We start from the raw sequence: 15721 nt of genomic DNA, 5'->3' as shown, positions 1-15721 counted from the left end.
ATTTGTGCTTCCAACTGAGTTTCTCACACGTCTTTTTTTTCTGACTTCTTAAAGGGGGGAGGCTTGTCTCAGTATACAATATTGGGCTCGCATACTTTCTTGTTGCATTTAAATAGCCAGTGTACCCAGAAGGCTGAAGATCTATTCCTGCTTTATGACCTGTTGTATCCCTGGGGCAAGGGCAGCTCTGAGCAGAGCAAGGGGGTCATGGCCACAGCCCGGTTTCTGAGCGGTGCTTGTGGGTTCCCAAAACCTCTCTGCAGGAACGTTTTGCTCGGCAACATCTGGAACATGGTAGAAGTCTGGAAGAGGGGGGAACCTCTAGGATTTTGCTTCACCAGGTGCTAGGAGGAAGCAACATTAGCCTTTTTGATGGGGGGGAGGCAGATTCCGTGGCCCTGAAGTTAGGCTAAACAATTGCGGAGGTCAAAGGACAGCTGAGTGCGGTCAATGAGACACCCTGGGGTGTATTTTGTTACTTAGTAAAAGGAGCAGCATCCTAAAACCCTAAAGGATTCTCTTGAAAATCTGTGTTGTGAAAAGGTTTTATGAGTCTGATGGCAAAAAGTGCTGATTTAGCTAAGGAATGCTTGCTTTTGTCTAAATGAAAGGCTAATCCTTACCAAATGTTGGCAGCTATTATAGTGCAGTCAATAGAGGTCTGAAAGGACAGTTAGAGTAGAAGTGTACTTCGGGATCCCAAATGTTTATCATTTTAATGGTTCTGTAACTGAAAAGATTTCTGAACTTTCACCTTTGATCCTAAAATTTATACCATGAGCAAAATATTTGAAAAAGTAAAAAAGTTAAAACCTTCACTTACAAATTAAAAGACCCTGTTCCTTAGGGAGCTGTGCCTGCCTGGTTCCTCTATATCCCCTGACAAATTCACTTTAGATTATCAGGATACTCCCTAGTTTAAACTATAATTTATTTTAATCTGCTAACACATTAACTGGAAAAAAATGTGGGGGTTTTTTTCCGGTCTTGAGCAGTTTTTGCTGTTCTTGTTTCAATGCTTACAAAAAAATTTAAAGAATAGTTTTGAGTAATTAATTCCTATGACTTTAGCATTATCGTTCTTTAAAGCGGCAGCTTATTAGCACTTAACATTTGTCATAGAAACAGATAAGAAATCAATGTCAGAGCCAAGACCTTGTAAATAACCCGAAAGGAAATGTAATAATGGCTGTCTTCACCAGAGAGGTGGTGGGGGAAGGACCGGGCATGTGGCAGAAAAGGTTCAGTGCTTTTTGTTTTCTTTGGGTGGGGGGGTTGCTGCAAGACACAACCCGGGGCCTCTGACTTTTTGGCCCTACTGTCTTACACAAACACTCATTGTCGAATTAGGAAGAAAAAGATACTCAGGAGCCAGTGGTGGTGGCATTTTTATAGTGACTAACCTGGTGTTTCATCGTGATCTTTAAAAGAACACCATAAGAAGAGTGAAAAAGAATAAACTGCGTAATATTCAAGGAGAAAAAATGACCAAAGAAGTTAGGTAATTTTTTTTTTTTTTAAAGAATGCTTGCAAAATATAACTCTCCAAAGAGCTTAATGTTTAAACTCTAGAAGTACTCTACACAGATGCTTAGCATTGATTTATGTCAAGGTTAAGGCACCTTTAAACAAATAAAGTTGGGAATGGATAAACCTACTAAAATACAAATCGCCTATTAAACACAGAAGATGTTTGTATAGCATTCAGGTTGCTACAAAACTGACACGTCTTGAAATTCTCTTGATAACCCCTTCTAAACTCATCAGGAAATGATACCATGTGTGTTTGAGGGGTACACAAGGGAGAGGCCAGATAGGATAGAGATGGAAGGTCAGGCCTTAACTTTGACTTTCTAGGCTTCGGCTTCATGCTTTTGCAATAAGGCAGTAACAAATGAAGAAAGGATTGAGGTGATTTATTTATCGATGAGATTGGAGTGGCTTTTGCTGTAGGAACTCAATGAGATATCCAAGTCTGTTTTCAGCTTTACCCTATAAACACTGGATATCACATTTTACACATATATCTATATGGAATTAAAGGCTATATGAAATAAAATGCTTAATAAAACTGCTTAGAGAAATACATATTTGAGCTGTAATGCTCAATTTTGTTTATAAACCTAGAATTTAATTACTCAAAGTATGTAAAATGGAATTATATGAAGTATAAAGACTTTTTTTTCTCATCTACTGGATGAAATTGTTCTGTATCTATAAAGTATTTATCAGTTGTTTTTTTCAAGTGGATTTTAGTCCACAGTTAGAATTTTATACATAGTATTTATGTTCTTCATTGGCAACAGTCACAGAAAAATAGTATGAGCACTGGTTTCTTGAGTATTTACTGGAAGTTTTATATGCATGTCTTCAAGAATGCATAGAACCTGTGAATTTTCTGTGTTATTGACTCACTAATAGCAGCTTTGGGAATCAAGATTGCCTCTGCTAGCAAGTTTATGTTGCTGGTGAATTACGTCCAGCCTGTAAACATCATTAAGACTGTTCCTTTTGGGAGAAAAACAGGTAGAGAAGCACATCTAATGTCTTTAACAAGTAATGTATTTTATGATAGTTTTTTCTTATTCCAAGACATAAAGACCCCATATATAATTTATCATAGTGAGTGATGAGTTGCATCACAGAACAAATGTAAACATGAGAAATAGAAAATTGTTTTCTTCTATTAAGTATTAATAGTATGTCATTTTGAATTTTTGCATTTCTGTCTTAAGTAAAGATAAAGGTTTTTCATTGCCAGACCTAAATGGCATTATAAAAATGGACATTGATCTCACAAATACCTATTTGGATTCCTAAGTATCTAAAAAAGGTAGCTTGAATGTCAAAGCTTTTCTTTTTAGCTATATGCCTGGTTGTGATGTTAATGTTTTGTTCTGTTGATTGTCCGTTTGCTGTAAATTTCATCTTAACTGAAATCTGGGATGTTGCAGAAGGCCCAGTACTGATGTGCATCTTTGATCTCAAACAGGGGTTGCTTCTGGTAATTTCAGAGATTCTGGACACAGCTTTGTTTATTTTACAGAAGAATTTGTGGTATTCTGGGGAGGGGAGAAACTAGAGTCAGCTTTGACACGTGACAAACACATGTTGCGTAAAAGGAAAAGGAAGAACTCTACAACGCACTCCGCGCTTTGAAGTTCATTTCCACTAAAATTCAGTACAAGAAATTTATTGCTTTTTAAATAGAAATTCTACGAGCTATTTAGACACTGTTTCCCAGCAGTAGAGAAGTTGCAAAAAATGTCCACATGATATTAAGCTTGACATTATTTGTGGGTTTAAGCTGATTGTTACGGGTTTGACCTGTGCAGGGTTTTCTTGTCTGTTCAGTGCATTGCTTTTTGCAAAGAAATGGCCATGAAAGCCGCTGGCTTTTCTGGGGTTTTTTGTGTCTCTGCATCACAGGCTAAAAGTGACTGTAGAAGAATGACATTAGATATGTCTCTCGATCTAGAGACTGCATGGGAGCTTCAGATAAGAAAATATTTGTTTATTCCTTTCTAAAACATATTCTGAGTTCAGATGAGCAGAAATGTGATCATTTTGACCTGTCTGAGAATGATATTTTCAGAAGAGTTGCACAGGAATGTGGTCTGAGTAGACTTTATAAACATTTTGACATAACCTCTCTGCAAAAGAAGAGGGACTTGTTTCCACCTTTGGTGGCCTCTTTTTAGGGATGATGGTTTCCAAGCCTCGTAAAAACAAGGAGGAGCACTCTTTTCCAGACTTGCCTTTTTTTCAGGCAGGGCTCCAGGGAGGAAAACAGTAATTTTTTGGAGGAGTTGAGAAACCAACAACCCAGCTAACCTTCTTCTATCCAAATCTGTTACTGAAGGCAAATTTGATTACTTAAGACTTTCTACATTACTCCTTTATTTAATTTTACTTTTTAATCTAGAAATCGGTGTTAGGGATTTGTTTAATAATCTTCCTGGAGAGGGAAAGGAACAAAACTTGATGGTGCTTTTGGCAGGTTTATGTACTCTACAGATGAAGGAGATGTGGGAAACGCTGCATGTGAGGCTCTTGGTTGCAGGATGTTCTCCTTTGTATGGTGTCTCAGACATGCTCTGGCTGCAGAGATTGTCCCTTTTTCAAGGTGGTAACCCTGAAATGACTTTCAGGTTGCCTATTTGAAGAAGTGCCAAGCTACATCTCCAAGTCTGCCAGCTTCAGGGGAGGAAAAAGGATTGCTAACAGCAAAAGAAAGGTTGAAGTCCTACTCCAGTGTTTCATTTTTAGTCTGTTATGTCTGTCACAAACTAGAACATGCACCAGATAAGATGAATACTGTGGAAAAAGAAAATGCTGAGAGGATGTTCTTGAGTAATTGGGTCATCTCTGTTTCGAAAGTTTTAAGAGCCAATGTAATCTGTATTACCATTATGCCTATCACTCAGAAAGATTTTTTGTTTTAGTAGTGTCAGTTAGTATGTGGTGTTAGAATTAAGAAGCCAGGTGTCCAAGAAGGCCAACAGCATCCTGGCCTGTATCAACAATAGTGTGGCCAGCAGGAGTAGGGAAGTGTCTGTACCTCTGTACTCGGCACTGGTGAGGCCGCACCTCAAATACTGTGTTCAGTTTTGGGCCCCTCACTACAAGAAAGATGCTGAGGTGCTGGAGCGTGTCCAGAGAAGGGCAATGAAGCTGGTGAGGGATCTGGAGAACAAGTCTTACGAGGAGCAGCTGAGGGAACTGGGGTTGTTCAGTCTGGAGAAGAGGAGGCTGAGGGGAGACCTTATTGGTCTCTACAGCTACGTGAAATGGGGTTGTGGTGAGGTGGGTGTTGGTCTCTTCTCCCAAGTAACTAGCGATAGGACGAGAGGAAATGGCCTCAAGTTGCGCCAGGGGAGGTTTAGACTAGATATTAGGAAAAATTTCTTTCCTGAGAGAGTGGTCAAGCATTGGAACAGGCTGCCCAGGGAGGTGGTGGAGTCACCATCACTGGAAGTGTTCAAAAAAATAGTGGACGTGGCACCTGGGGACATGGTTTAGTGGGCATGATGGTGTTGGGTTGTTGGTTGGACTTAATGATCTTCAAGGTCTTTTCCAACCTTAATGATTCTGTGATTCTTTTGAAACACCGGCAACTGTTCCTTACACTTTCTCAGGATAGAAGCAACCCCTCAGGGAAAAAATACTTAATTCATAAAAGTAAGTAATTAGTGATAGTTGTCAGCATTAAAATTGTTGACAAATATGGACTTGTGCTTTGTATTTAGAAAGATGTAACAAGACTGTTCACTGAGCTTCCCAGTGTGGAAATTAAAGTAGTCCGCATATAATTTTTTTTAAAATGGTCTAATATCATACAGTGTTCCATTGAAATAAGCATTAAATCTCCATTAAAAACACAGGTTTAAATTAATTAACTGATGCATCTGAGAAGCTGGTTTACATTCTAGATTATTGTAAACTGCATAAATACATTTTATGTCTCCAATAGTTCTGAATACTTTGTTTTAATTAGTAATTACTAAATATAGTTTTTAGCTAATAACTTACAATAAGATCTGTGTATTAGTAGTAGAATATGTATTGTCAGTGAATGACTGTACACTTAATGTATATGAAAAGTATATAAAAATAACAAAGTTTCAATAAAAATCTGTTAGGTTTGGGAACAAGTACCAATTTTGAACACATGATTTGGGGAAGAAATTTGGGCTCAGAAAAATGTTTCAGTAAGCAGCAAAATGCTACATGCAGTTACAGTTATTTAAATAGTTATTACATTAGTTACTTAGATACTACATTAGTTTTCTCTGCTGTTTTATTAGCAATGGTAGCTGAAAGGATTCAAACATGTATCCAGCCTGATTGTGCTAACATGCTAAGTTGTTAGGAGAATAAATCATAATTCATGTCTGCAACTAGTTGCAAAATCAAAATTACACAGCAAAAATATGCATTGATCCTAGAGCTGGGATAAAGCACGATTACTGATTTGGTTGTATTGCACGGGCATTAATAATGTAGTTAATAGCCCTATTGATTTAGGGGAGAGAACATAAATGGAGAAAGCTATGTATGAGCATGCTTGTTTTAAGGAAGCAGGCTGAGATTTTTGAAAGTGCTCCTTACTGATTTATTCGTGTTGCCTCTGCAATGAGTATGTGAGCACATACTCCTTTTAAAATAATGAAGTCTTTTAACATTACTAAAACTTCAAAATTAAAAGCTAGGTTTGGTCTTTTTTCACCTGAAGGTTTTTCTGTTGAAAGAAAAGAGAAAATGTACCTCTTCTGTTGAAGGTGCATAGTAATGTTCTGTTCCCTATGTACATTGTGAAAGAGCCCAGCAGCACAAAAAGATTAGCTCCATCTTCTACAAATTAATTTAAAAACAGAAAACCTTCACAGTAACCTATCTGCTAATTACATCATTTAAAAGGGCTCTAAACACCTTGCAGTCAGAATAGGTTAAATCAACATAATTAACTCCCCAAAGCTTCTATATCATGAAGGATATAGGCTTGTTCATGTAAGGTTCATACTCTACTATATAATCGTCTCATTCTTGGTTATATGCTACTGAGCATTTCTTTTTTTATTACTGGCAACTGAATTTTTATTAACTCTTCTATTCTTTTATAGCCTTTATGGTCAAATTTGTTGTTATCTGTCTTCTTGTCATTGTTCACAACCCTGTATCAAACACTAGGGGATGCAATGGGAGAAGACTAAAAAGGAGAGAGAGATATATATTTAATATTATAAACACCAAATATGATTTATTTATGGTTTCTAGTTAAATTCTTTTCTCCACAGTAGGAAGGCAGAGGAGGAATAATAAGGAAAATAGTATAATTGCAAAAGCTTGGGGTGAGGGGAGGGTTGTGGGAACAGTTGGGGGGGGTGAATGAGAGTGTAAAAGAGACAGTAAAAATGTATGTATGCATGCAAGTGGTGTCAGAACGTATAGTGCCTATTTGTATGTGAGCATTTGCGTGCATAAGACAGTCTTCATACATGAAAGCTAGCCATGCAGTTACAACAGATGTCAAAAGATGTTCCTTGATTCCAAGTACCCTGCCAAAGGGTATCAGCTACTGTTTGCTCCATTAGTGTTCAAGTCTCTTTATAGTACTTTTTCATGTAGCTTTTCATATTCAGGTAGGCATGTATTGCCTTAAATGCTTCGAGGATAGCATCATTTAGTCACAGAAACTAGTCCTCCATAATTTTTGCATATTGTGTAGTCACTGTAGGTGAGTTCACACAAATTAAGTAGCGAGGTCAGATGTTTTCTTTCATCTGCTTGTTGCATCTGTTTACTGAGGAAATGGCATCAAATTAAATTTGGCACATGCTTAAACCTTAAATCATCTCCGTCTTCACTAGAGCGATGTGTTGAGCATCCCCAGTGCACCAACTGCACCAGTTTTCCTCTCGCTGCGCTGCAGGGGTTCAGCCTACCTGGAATGCGACATTTCTTTCCTGAATGGGACCCATAACCTGGAGAAAAGTAAAGCCAGCACAAGGGCTGTACAGTTCTCATCACAAAGCTGCACATGCAGAAATCTTGTGAAATGACTCACAGCTCCACATTAGGGATAAGAACTGATTGTTACAGGTTTATGTAGTTTGATTTTAACTACACAGACTTAACTCTGAAACAGTCAGGCTTATAAAAGATTACATTTAAAGATTCTGGGTGAGTTTTATCAGAACATTTGAAAAATGGAGAAAAATATGAGGTTAGGCAATAAACACATGTGCTGAACTTATAACTTAAAATTACTGAACTACAATTTTTTAAATCTTGACTTGAGCTTAACTCGCACTGACTTCTGTAACTTTGCACCTTGCAGTATATTCTATGTTCGATTGCAGTTGTAAACTTCCCTTTATGTGTACAGCTCAGTAAATAATACTGTTAAAAAGAACTAAAGAGACATTTCAAATTTTAAGTAAAAGAGATTACATTGAGTTTCACTTCCTATTTCTTGGTGGTTTTCCTTTTCCGGCCTCAGTGTTGCATCACTGCTGTTTCATACCGTGAAGCTGAAAACTCCCAAGTCACTGAGTTTTTAAAAAAGCAATTCAAACTTAATTTTTGCAGTATTTGGGGGTAATTTGGAGTTGACAGCTTCATGCCTTTAAGTTCAACTTACTAACACCATCCTGAATTCAAGTTTGAATTTTACCTCTAGTATGTTTATTGTTTTGTGAGATGTGCCTGAAGACTATGGGGATAGCCTTGGGGCGGAAAGGATGGAGCAGTAAGGGCACAGCAGCCTCCATATTAGCACCGCTTGTGATTTGCATTCTGTCTCATGTTGTGGGGGAACAGCTGCCCTATTCCACCTAATCCTACATGTAGCTCTGTTGCGTAACCATTCGCCTGTCTCTGTCCAAGGAATTGTCCAAATCCCAGGTAATCTGATGTACTGTTCCAAGTACAGATACTATTAATTGGGCAATAAAAGGAAGAACAAGGTGTTCTTGATCTTTCCCATTCCTCTGACGTGGTAATGGCAACATCAGACTGAAAGACTAGATTCTAAACGGTATTGGATGCTATCAGTATTTTCTTCAAAATAAAATGAAAGGAAACTCCACTGTAAACAGAGTTGATACAAACTAATCATTCATTTTTCCTGGAAGACTTTGTGAACAAATTATTTGTCTATCACTTGCTACATAAGACTGTAAACTTTTACAATTAAGTTTTAATATCCCTAACCAAGACAAAAGCAGGGTGAGAATCTCAGGATCTTGAAAGGACTGGGAAGGGGAAAAAATGGATCTTACAAAGGTTATGAGACAAGGGGTCTCTTAATGAGACTGCTCTGCCTTGCACTCTTGTACTGACTCACACCTAAGTCTTTCTCCACTGAACACTACAGTTAATGCTGGGTATATGCTTTTGACTTTGAAGTCTGCACTTTTAATTAGCGTATATATTTGTTATTGTTGTTATTAACTGTAAGCCTTTCTGCTATATGCGTGTTCATGATACATTCTAATGATGGGAAAAAAATACTACACCCAGAACATAAGTAAGAATGATGTAAATAATAGAAAATGCTAGCTGTACCTGAAATAATCAGTTCCCAAACAATCCTACAGCATAAACAGATGCCTGGTCTCTCCTTGACTAAGATAACCCTCTGAGATACAGAAGCTGTGCTGGGCCTGGCAGTGCCTTTGTGAAGGAACTTGCTTTCTTTTCCTTTGAAGGGAAACTTTCCTGCGGGGTTAGGCCAGATCAGAAACCAGATTATGTGTTTTGGAGAACACAATTACATCATTAGGTTAAACACAAAGTAAGGACTTGATAGAGTTGACTTAATGGAGGGTGTTTGCATCAGATTCATCATTCGCTATCAGGTAATTGTGAAATTGCTTTAAGCCATAACAACAACACTCACCCCCTCCCTCATCCTCCAGTTCAGTTCCTCTCCTTTAAAGTCTCTGGGGTCATGACCCACCTGGAGGCCAAATATGTGGTATCTGGTGTACTGAATGATCTGATTATATTTTTACTAGCAGAGCCTTCAACTCAATGTGCAGTTCTACTCCAAAGGACAATTGGGTAACAATCCACTTTCCAGACGTAACTTTTTTTGGTATGTGAAGGACCACAGTCACCTATTTTTCTGACTAAAAGTGGGGAGTATTTACTGTACTTACACACTGCAAGTCTTCTGGAGCTATAAGGAAGCTGGGCTGTGGTTCTTCTTGAACATCCAGTGTCATGTTTCTGTGCAGATCTTTTGAAACCTGGTTGACTGCACAGGACGAGATTATTTGATTGAATTGACAAGACTTTCTTGTGAGTTCAGCTTCTGGGGTTGAAAGAGTCATCAGAATTTCCCTGGGTCCTTCACTGCATAGTTAAGCAATACGGTGCTAAAATGAATCATCTTCGAAATTTTGCTTTATATTACTTCCATTTCTATCTGCCTTGATGGAAGCTCACAGCAGTTGTAGTTTTCTTTTCCATAATGAATGCCCATATTTAGTTTTTTATTTAAAACTATACCATTAATACTTCTTCACTTGTGGTCCAGTTAGTGGAATTTCATGATGGCCTTCTTCACGTTTGTTTGTAAGGACCCAGACTGAGATGCGAGAGCTGCCTTCCAGCTCTGTTTTTAAGGCAGCTCTCAAACTCCAGCAAATCTCACAGTTAATCCTCCAGTTCAGTGATAGGCCACTGCAGAGAAGACTTCAAGCAGGCTTAGGAAATCTGCTTTGAAGAAGCATAGCAGCAGTGGAGATGTGTTGTGTAGAAATCATGATGCCTTAGTATCTGGATCTTTGCAGAGAAGGACCCCAAGAGTGATAGAGCCTGGAGGTGCAGGTGATCTGAATGTTAGGAAATTATCTTCTTTTTTTTGCTGCAGATCTAATTTTGAAATTATTCAATATTAATTGTGTCTTTTAGTCTCTCTATAGTGAGTTTAAGGGACGTAAAATAAAAATTGCCAGAGTATAGTGGCAAAGTTGGTGAGGTAAAGAGGGGACACCTGGAGAGTGTCAAACTCATCCTTCTTCCATGGCAGGGTGGGGGTGAGGAGAACATATAGCAGCAAATCTTGCTATACATATATACTCTGCATAATGCACATATTAACATCCTGCCAAAACAGGAGCTCAAAATAGAAGTAGGCAACTTATGAATTACACAAGTACCCAGTGCTGCAGGTTGGAGTACTGTATTACAGCTATGCAAATTACTCATCGCTGGGAATCCAAGCAGTTCTGTGCTGAGCTAGCCGCAATTAGTGTGCATGTAGATGCAGAAAGAATTATTTACCCCCAAATCAAACCTCCTGCCCATTAGAAACCTGTCAGTGTACCCAGGTGGGCTCTGGCATAGTTCGGTGCAGTGTGGCTGGATACAGGACAGTGAGGGTGAACACTGATGTATCACACTGATGTGTCGGTGTTGGCAGGAGAAAAACAGGCGTGTGAGATCAGGGAAGAGCTCCTCAGTCACATCCAGCTCCGTTTTCTTTCAGACACTGTGCCAGGTAGTCTCAACAGCACTCATCCTGGGACCAGCTTCCCCACATCCCTGCGAGCCCTCTGGCGTGACATCAGATTTGCAGAATTTTAGGAAAAGCTTGTCTTAATTTCACTCTAGAAAGTGAAGGGTTTTATTTATTTTGTTTTATTTGGTTTGTTTTATTTTTACCAAATGGCCCTACATAGGAACGTAGGATAGACTTATTATTTGGATAACTTTTTTTAATAACGAGCATTAATTTAGTTACATGAAATCATTGGGTTTGGTCACATTTAAATGCAGATATACATGATACTTGTCTTAATAACAGAAATGGTTTTTTCCTCTTTTTCCTTCCCTTCAAATTTCCGCCAATTTATTTTTCCCCCAGACTCTTCGCTGCGTCCTCAAGCCCTCTCCGCACACACAGGCGCGTTTAAAGCGCGTTACGCTCCTGCCGCTGCTCTGGTGCGCTTGCTGCGAGCTGCCTCCCGTTTACACTGGGAGGAGGAAAACGAAGCGCTTCCTAATTGCACCAGGCGTAGAGGGGTGGATTCAAAAGCAGAAACACTAAGGCATTCATACCTTACATTGGTGCCCCTGACTTTTGGGTGGGCTGTATCAGGACGGCACAACACAAACCAGCCAGCGGCTTGCTGTCTGAGGGTCTTGCCAGCTCCCCTCCCCTGCGGAGGGAAAGCCTCCTGCTCCCCCCGCCCTCCCCCCCCCCCCCTTGAACTCCAAATGAGGCCCAGCTGCCCTAATGGCCTGGGGCGGTGTTAGGAAATCAGCTGCCCGGTGCTGGCGCTGGTCTCCGGGGCTCCCAGCTTCCCCTGCCGCAGCCCAGCAGGACCCCCGGCCTCTCTGCCCTCTGGTACCTCCGCCTGCCCCATCTTGCACAAACACATCCCTGACAGGCCTTCCTCCTGCTCCGCTTCCATGCTGCAGAGACCAGTGCTCACACAAGCTGCGGTTCCTAAAGCTTTCCTTTACTTGGAGTTTCCAATTACAATCTTGTTTTCCCTTGGCAAGCTAGAAATGTCCTCCAGTGGTATTAACCAACCTTCTCGGGTAAATCCACGACAATCGCCATCCACAAACAAGTGTCCTTGCATAGATTCCACGGAGGCAAATTAAGTAGGTTTGGATCGCCACCATTTTTGCTGGCCACATACAGTATTTTATTACTAGTTTCCCGTCCCAGTTGGCATAGATTGTATACAAACATATAGATTGTAGGAAGCGTGGAGGGTGAGCAGGCTTCAGGCAGGTGATGTGCTGTGGGAATTGTAAATGTTCTGATTCTTAAAGATTTATTCATTTTTATTAAGGTATTTTAACTAAAGTCTTTCCATTTGAATACATTCCTGAAAACCCACCTTAAGCACAATGTACCTGACATAAAATTCCACAGCACAGAAATAAATTTTTATGGTATGCAATTTAATGATATAATAGTTTGCCATGATTTCACTGCCATTTATGGCTTATTTCAGTAAACCCAGGATTTAAGTCACCTAGCTTTTCAAAGGCACCTGACAGGATTTAGTGTACTACAACCTTAATCATGCTTCAGTGTAACTTTTTCCCTAACTCACTTTGTAGCTGTTGTACGCTCCCTGCCATTCCAAATGTAATGAAAACTTACGGAATGAAAAAGAAAATCTGCTTGTCTTAAAACATTTTCTTGCTAAAATACCTGAATGTGTCACATTAAGAAATTGTGTTTATATTGTTTCCGGTTGAGGCAGGAAAACGTTGCCCCAAAATTTATTAAAAGCAGGTCTGAGTCAGAGATGTGGAATTCTTTGCCCAAAGCTGTATAAAGTCTCTAACTGAACAGGGAACTGAGCCTCTCTCCCAGGTTGGAGGTGAGTAATTAAATAAGCTTCATGCCTATGTATTCCAATAGTGTAATAATAATTAGCTCTTAGATATTTGTCTATACCAGCAGATCTCAAATGCTGCTGTAAGTGGCTGTCATCATTATTGCTCTTTTACAGGTGGCCCTGAGGACCTTGAGCAACCCAGTGATAAAGCAGGAGTGGAATTGTATGTTTCCTAAATGCCAACTTATCTTCTTGGCCAAGGTCTCTTCCTGGTCATAGGGCTAGGTGACATCTGGTGAAGGGAAGTACAAAGATAACATTATAAGGTTTTGTACTTTTCTATCAATTTAACTGGGGAAGAGTTATCTCTGTTGAAATAAAATTCTTTGAAAATGCAGTCTTGTATTAAGAATATTGGAAAATGTTAGATTGCTGTTTCTTTGGAACCAATGTCATATGGTATAACAATCCAGCAAAGTAGAAAATTTCACTTTCCAGTGAGTATCCCTCAGCTCATTGTAAAACTTCCATGGCCATCCTGCTACTAAATGTTTACATTTGAGAGTCTGTATCCTAATGGGGGGGCACAAATATAACAGGGTGTGGGCTGTATAATGTCACCCAAGGAGAAGTAATGGTCTGTTTGCACTTGAATATTTCATGAAGTTCATAAATTCATAGTTGTTTTGAACATAAATGTTAATTGTCAAAGCAGATATTTAAATGATTGTTATCACTATACTGGTGTAAAGCATAGTTTAAAATAAAAACATTTCACAGCATTTGCTGTGTAAGGTTTGGATGTTACTTATTTTTTTCTTTTTTTTTTTTTTACTTACATCTGTTGTAAGAGTATGATTAGACAATTTGAATTATGTGGATCAGACTACATGTAAATCATAGTGTTACATTGAAAATAAGAGGTGAAGACCCTGAAAAGATAGAGAACTGACCTTCTGCATAATTTCAGTTAATATTAATAAGAGATTAAAAAAAAAATCAAAATTGTTGGAAACAAAATTATTGGATGTCTGTATGTATTATTTCTCTGCAAATGATGGCATACAGACAAGTAAAATTATGTTAATACAGTTAGACACTGAAGCCAAACTTGACGTTTTTAATTTTCTGTGTTACATACTCTTCTGCAGTCCACTCTGAAAACCCGCAAAAATACAGTAATAATGATTTTATCCACCCTTCATTAAATTCTAGACCAGGCAGGTTCTTGAGGCTGTTGAGAGGCCATGTATGCATAATACACAAAGCAATGTGTTGGAAATGTGCTAAAAGCTGTTACTGAAACAAGAGGACACAGTCTACCAGATTGAGAGAGAAATGTGAACATGTAGTACTAGTTAGAGGTGTTATTTTCATAGCATACTTTCTTACTAACTTTATATCACGGTCATGGTGGTCGTTAGTAAGACCTCACTCTTCATTTGTAAATGGTCTGCATGTGCGTTTTCCCACCCCCTTATCAGATGTTTTCTTTGTGTTTTTTAGATCATGGGGAATTCATATGCAGGGCAACTAAAATCTGCCCGTTTTGAAGAAGCTCTTCATAACTCTATAGAAGCTTCTCTGAGATGTAGCAGCGTTGTCCCACGGCCAATCTTCTCACAGCTGTACCTGGATCCTGACCAGCCTCCTTTCTTGCCGGAAGGTAACCATGAAAGTATGGCACATTTCAATTGTTGTTTTTCTGTGTGAGAAAAGGGTGGGATATGTTTCATTAAAAAAACAAAAAGCTACACAGCAGTTCATTGTGTGACTCTTGGGCCTAATTAAGGAGAAAGAATGGCATGCTGGTTATTTTAAAAGTTGCTAAATAGAAATACTGATGAAAAGTGTATTTTATTTTTTTATTCTTGCTCAGATGTGAAGCCAAAGGTAGAAGAGTTGGATAAAGAGTTAGTACATCGCTATTCACAAAATGGAAACCTGGACTTTTCTACCAACCAAACTGTTAATGAAATGGAAGATGAAGAAGAGGATGAAGACATGTCAGATTCAAGCAGTCCACCAATCCCGTATTCACAAAAACCTGCCCCGGAAGGGTCTTGCACTACTGATGGTTGGTGTCCATTCTCTTACATGTGTGATCATTACAACTAAGTATCAGTATAATGCATAGTCTCTACAGTTAGAAACTCTTGAGCTAGGAAGTCTGGAAATGCAGTTTATAGTCAAAGCCTTAAATCTGAGAAAATATGGAATAAGAAAACTTGTTTCAGGACATAAAATGTAATGCATTATTTGAAAGCAGAGTCTAAGTCTTGCTGTGACACTTTATTAGTTTCTTAAAGCCCCGGTTATCTTTGGTCATAATTGGTTTACTGTCCTCAAAGAAGTTGCTTAAGTCAGCGTCAGTATGGCTGGTTCTCAGTGTATCCCTAAATTATTCTTAGAAACATTGGCAAAGCTGGATTTAGTTGCTTCCATGGGCAGAAGGAAGAATTCGGAGAGAGAAAATGGAGAAGAGACTTGGTGTTCCTTCTGCTGCCAAGAGGATAAGAGGGATGGTAGTGGAAGCTTGTCTATTTTTTTCTTTGCCAACTGCCTGCTGGCCATTGCTAGTTTACCCTGAGCTGTCCTGGCTGTTTCAGATAAGCAAAGTTTTTGACAGTACTGTTTTTGTTTGGTTTTTAAATGTGTTAAAGAAAGGGTCGGATCATTATGAATATAACTATTAGACCAAGCAAACTTGATGTAACTGGCTTATCTGATCTCATAATTGTGCTATTCTGAAGACTTAACTTCATTAAAGAAGGAAGATCTATTCATATTTATTAGACATGCTTCTCTTAAAAACAACTGCCACCCCCCTCAAAGCCTTGGAAACAAACAACCCTTCCTACCAGGTCCAAAACGCATTCTTGACATTTTATTCAGTATCTTCCTGA

At 38.9% G+C, this 15721-nt stretch overlaps 1 protein-coding gene across 4 annotated transcripts in view; it reads left to right on the top strand.

Moving 5' to 3' along the window:
• Nucleotides 1–14324: 14324 nt before the first annotated feature.
• Nucleotides 14325–15721, top strand: part of GREB1L (GREB1 like retinoic acid receptor coactivator) — a gene marked incomplete at both ends in the record, with an annotated part of 65156 nt that continues 63759 nt past the window's right edge. For 3 of the 4 annotated variants that reach the window (XM_082014853.1, XM_082014851.1, XM_082014850.1), the window contains 2 exons: nt 14325–14493; nt 14695–14892. In XM_082014853.1, coding sequence (XP_081870979.1) covers nt 14325–14493; nt 14695–14892 — 367 coding nt within the window. The remainder of the gene's footprint in view (nt 14494–14694; nt 14893–15721) is intronic. The other variant, XM_082014852.1, reaches the window with a different exon arrangement.

Source organism: Phaethon aethereus, assembly GCF_964289735.1.
Source record: "Phaethon aethereus genome assembly, chromosome: 2".
In the NCBI taxonomy this organism is placed as follows: domain Eukaryota; kingdom Metazoa; phylum Chordata; class Aves; order Phaethontiformes; family Phaethontidae; genus Phaethon; species Phaethon aethereus.
The sequence above is the reverse complement of the archived record's forward strand: the minus strand, read 5'-3'. Positions and strand labels throughout refer to the sequence as shown.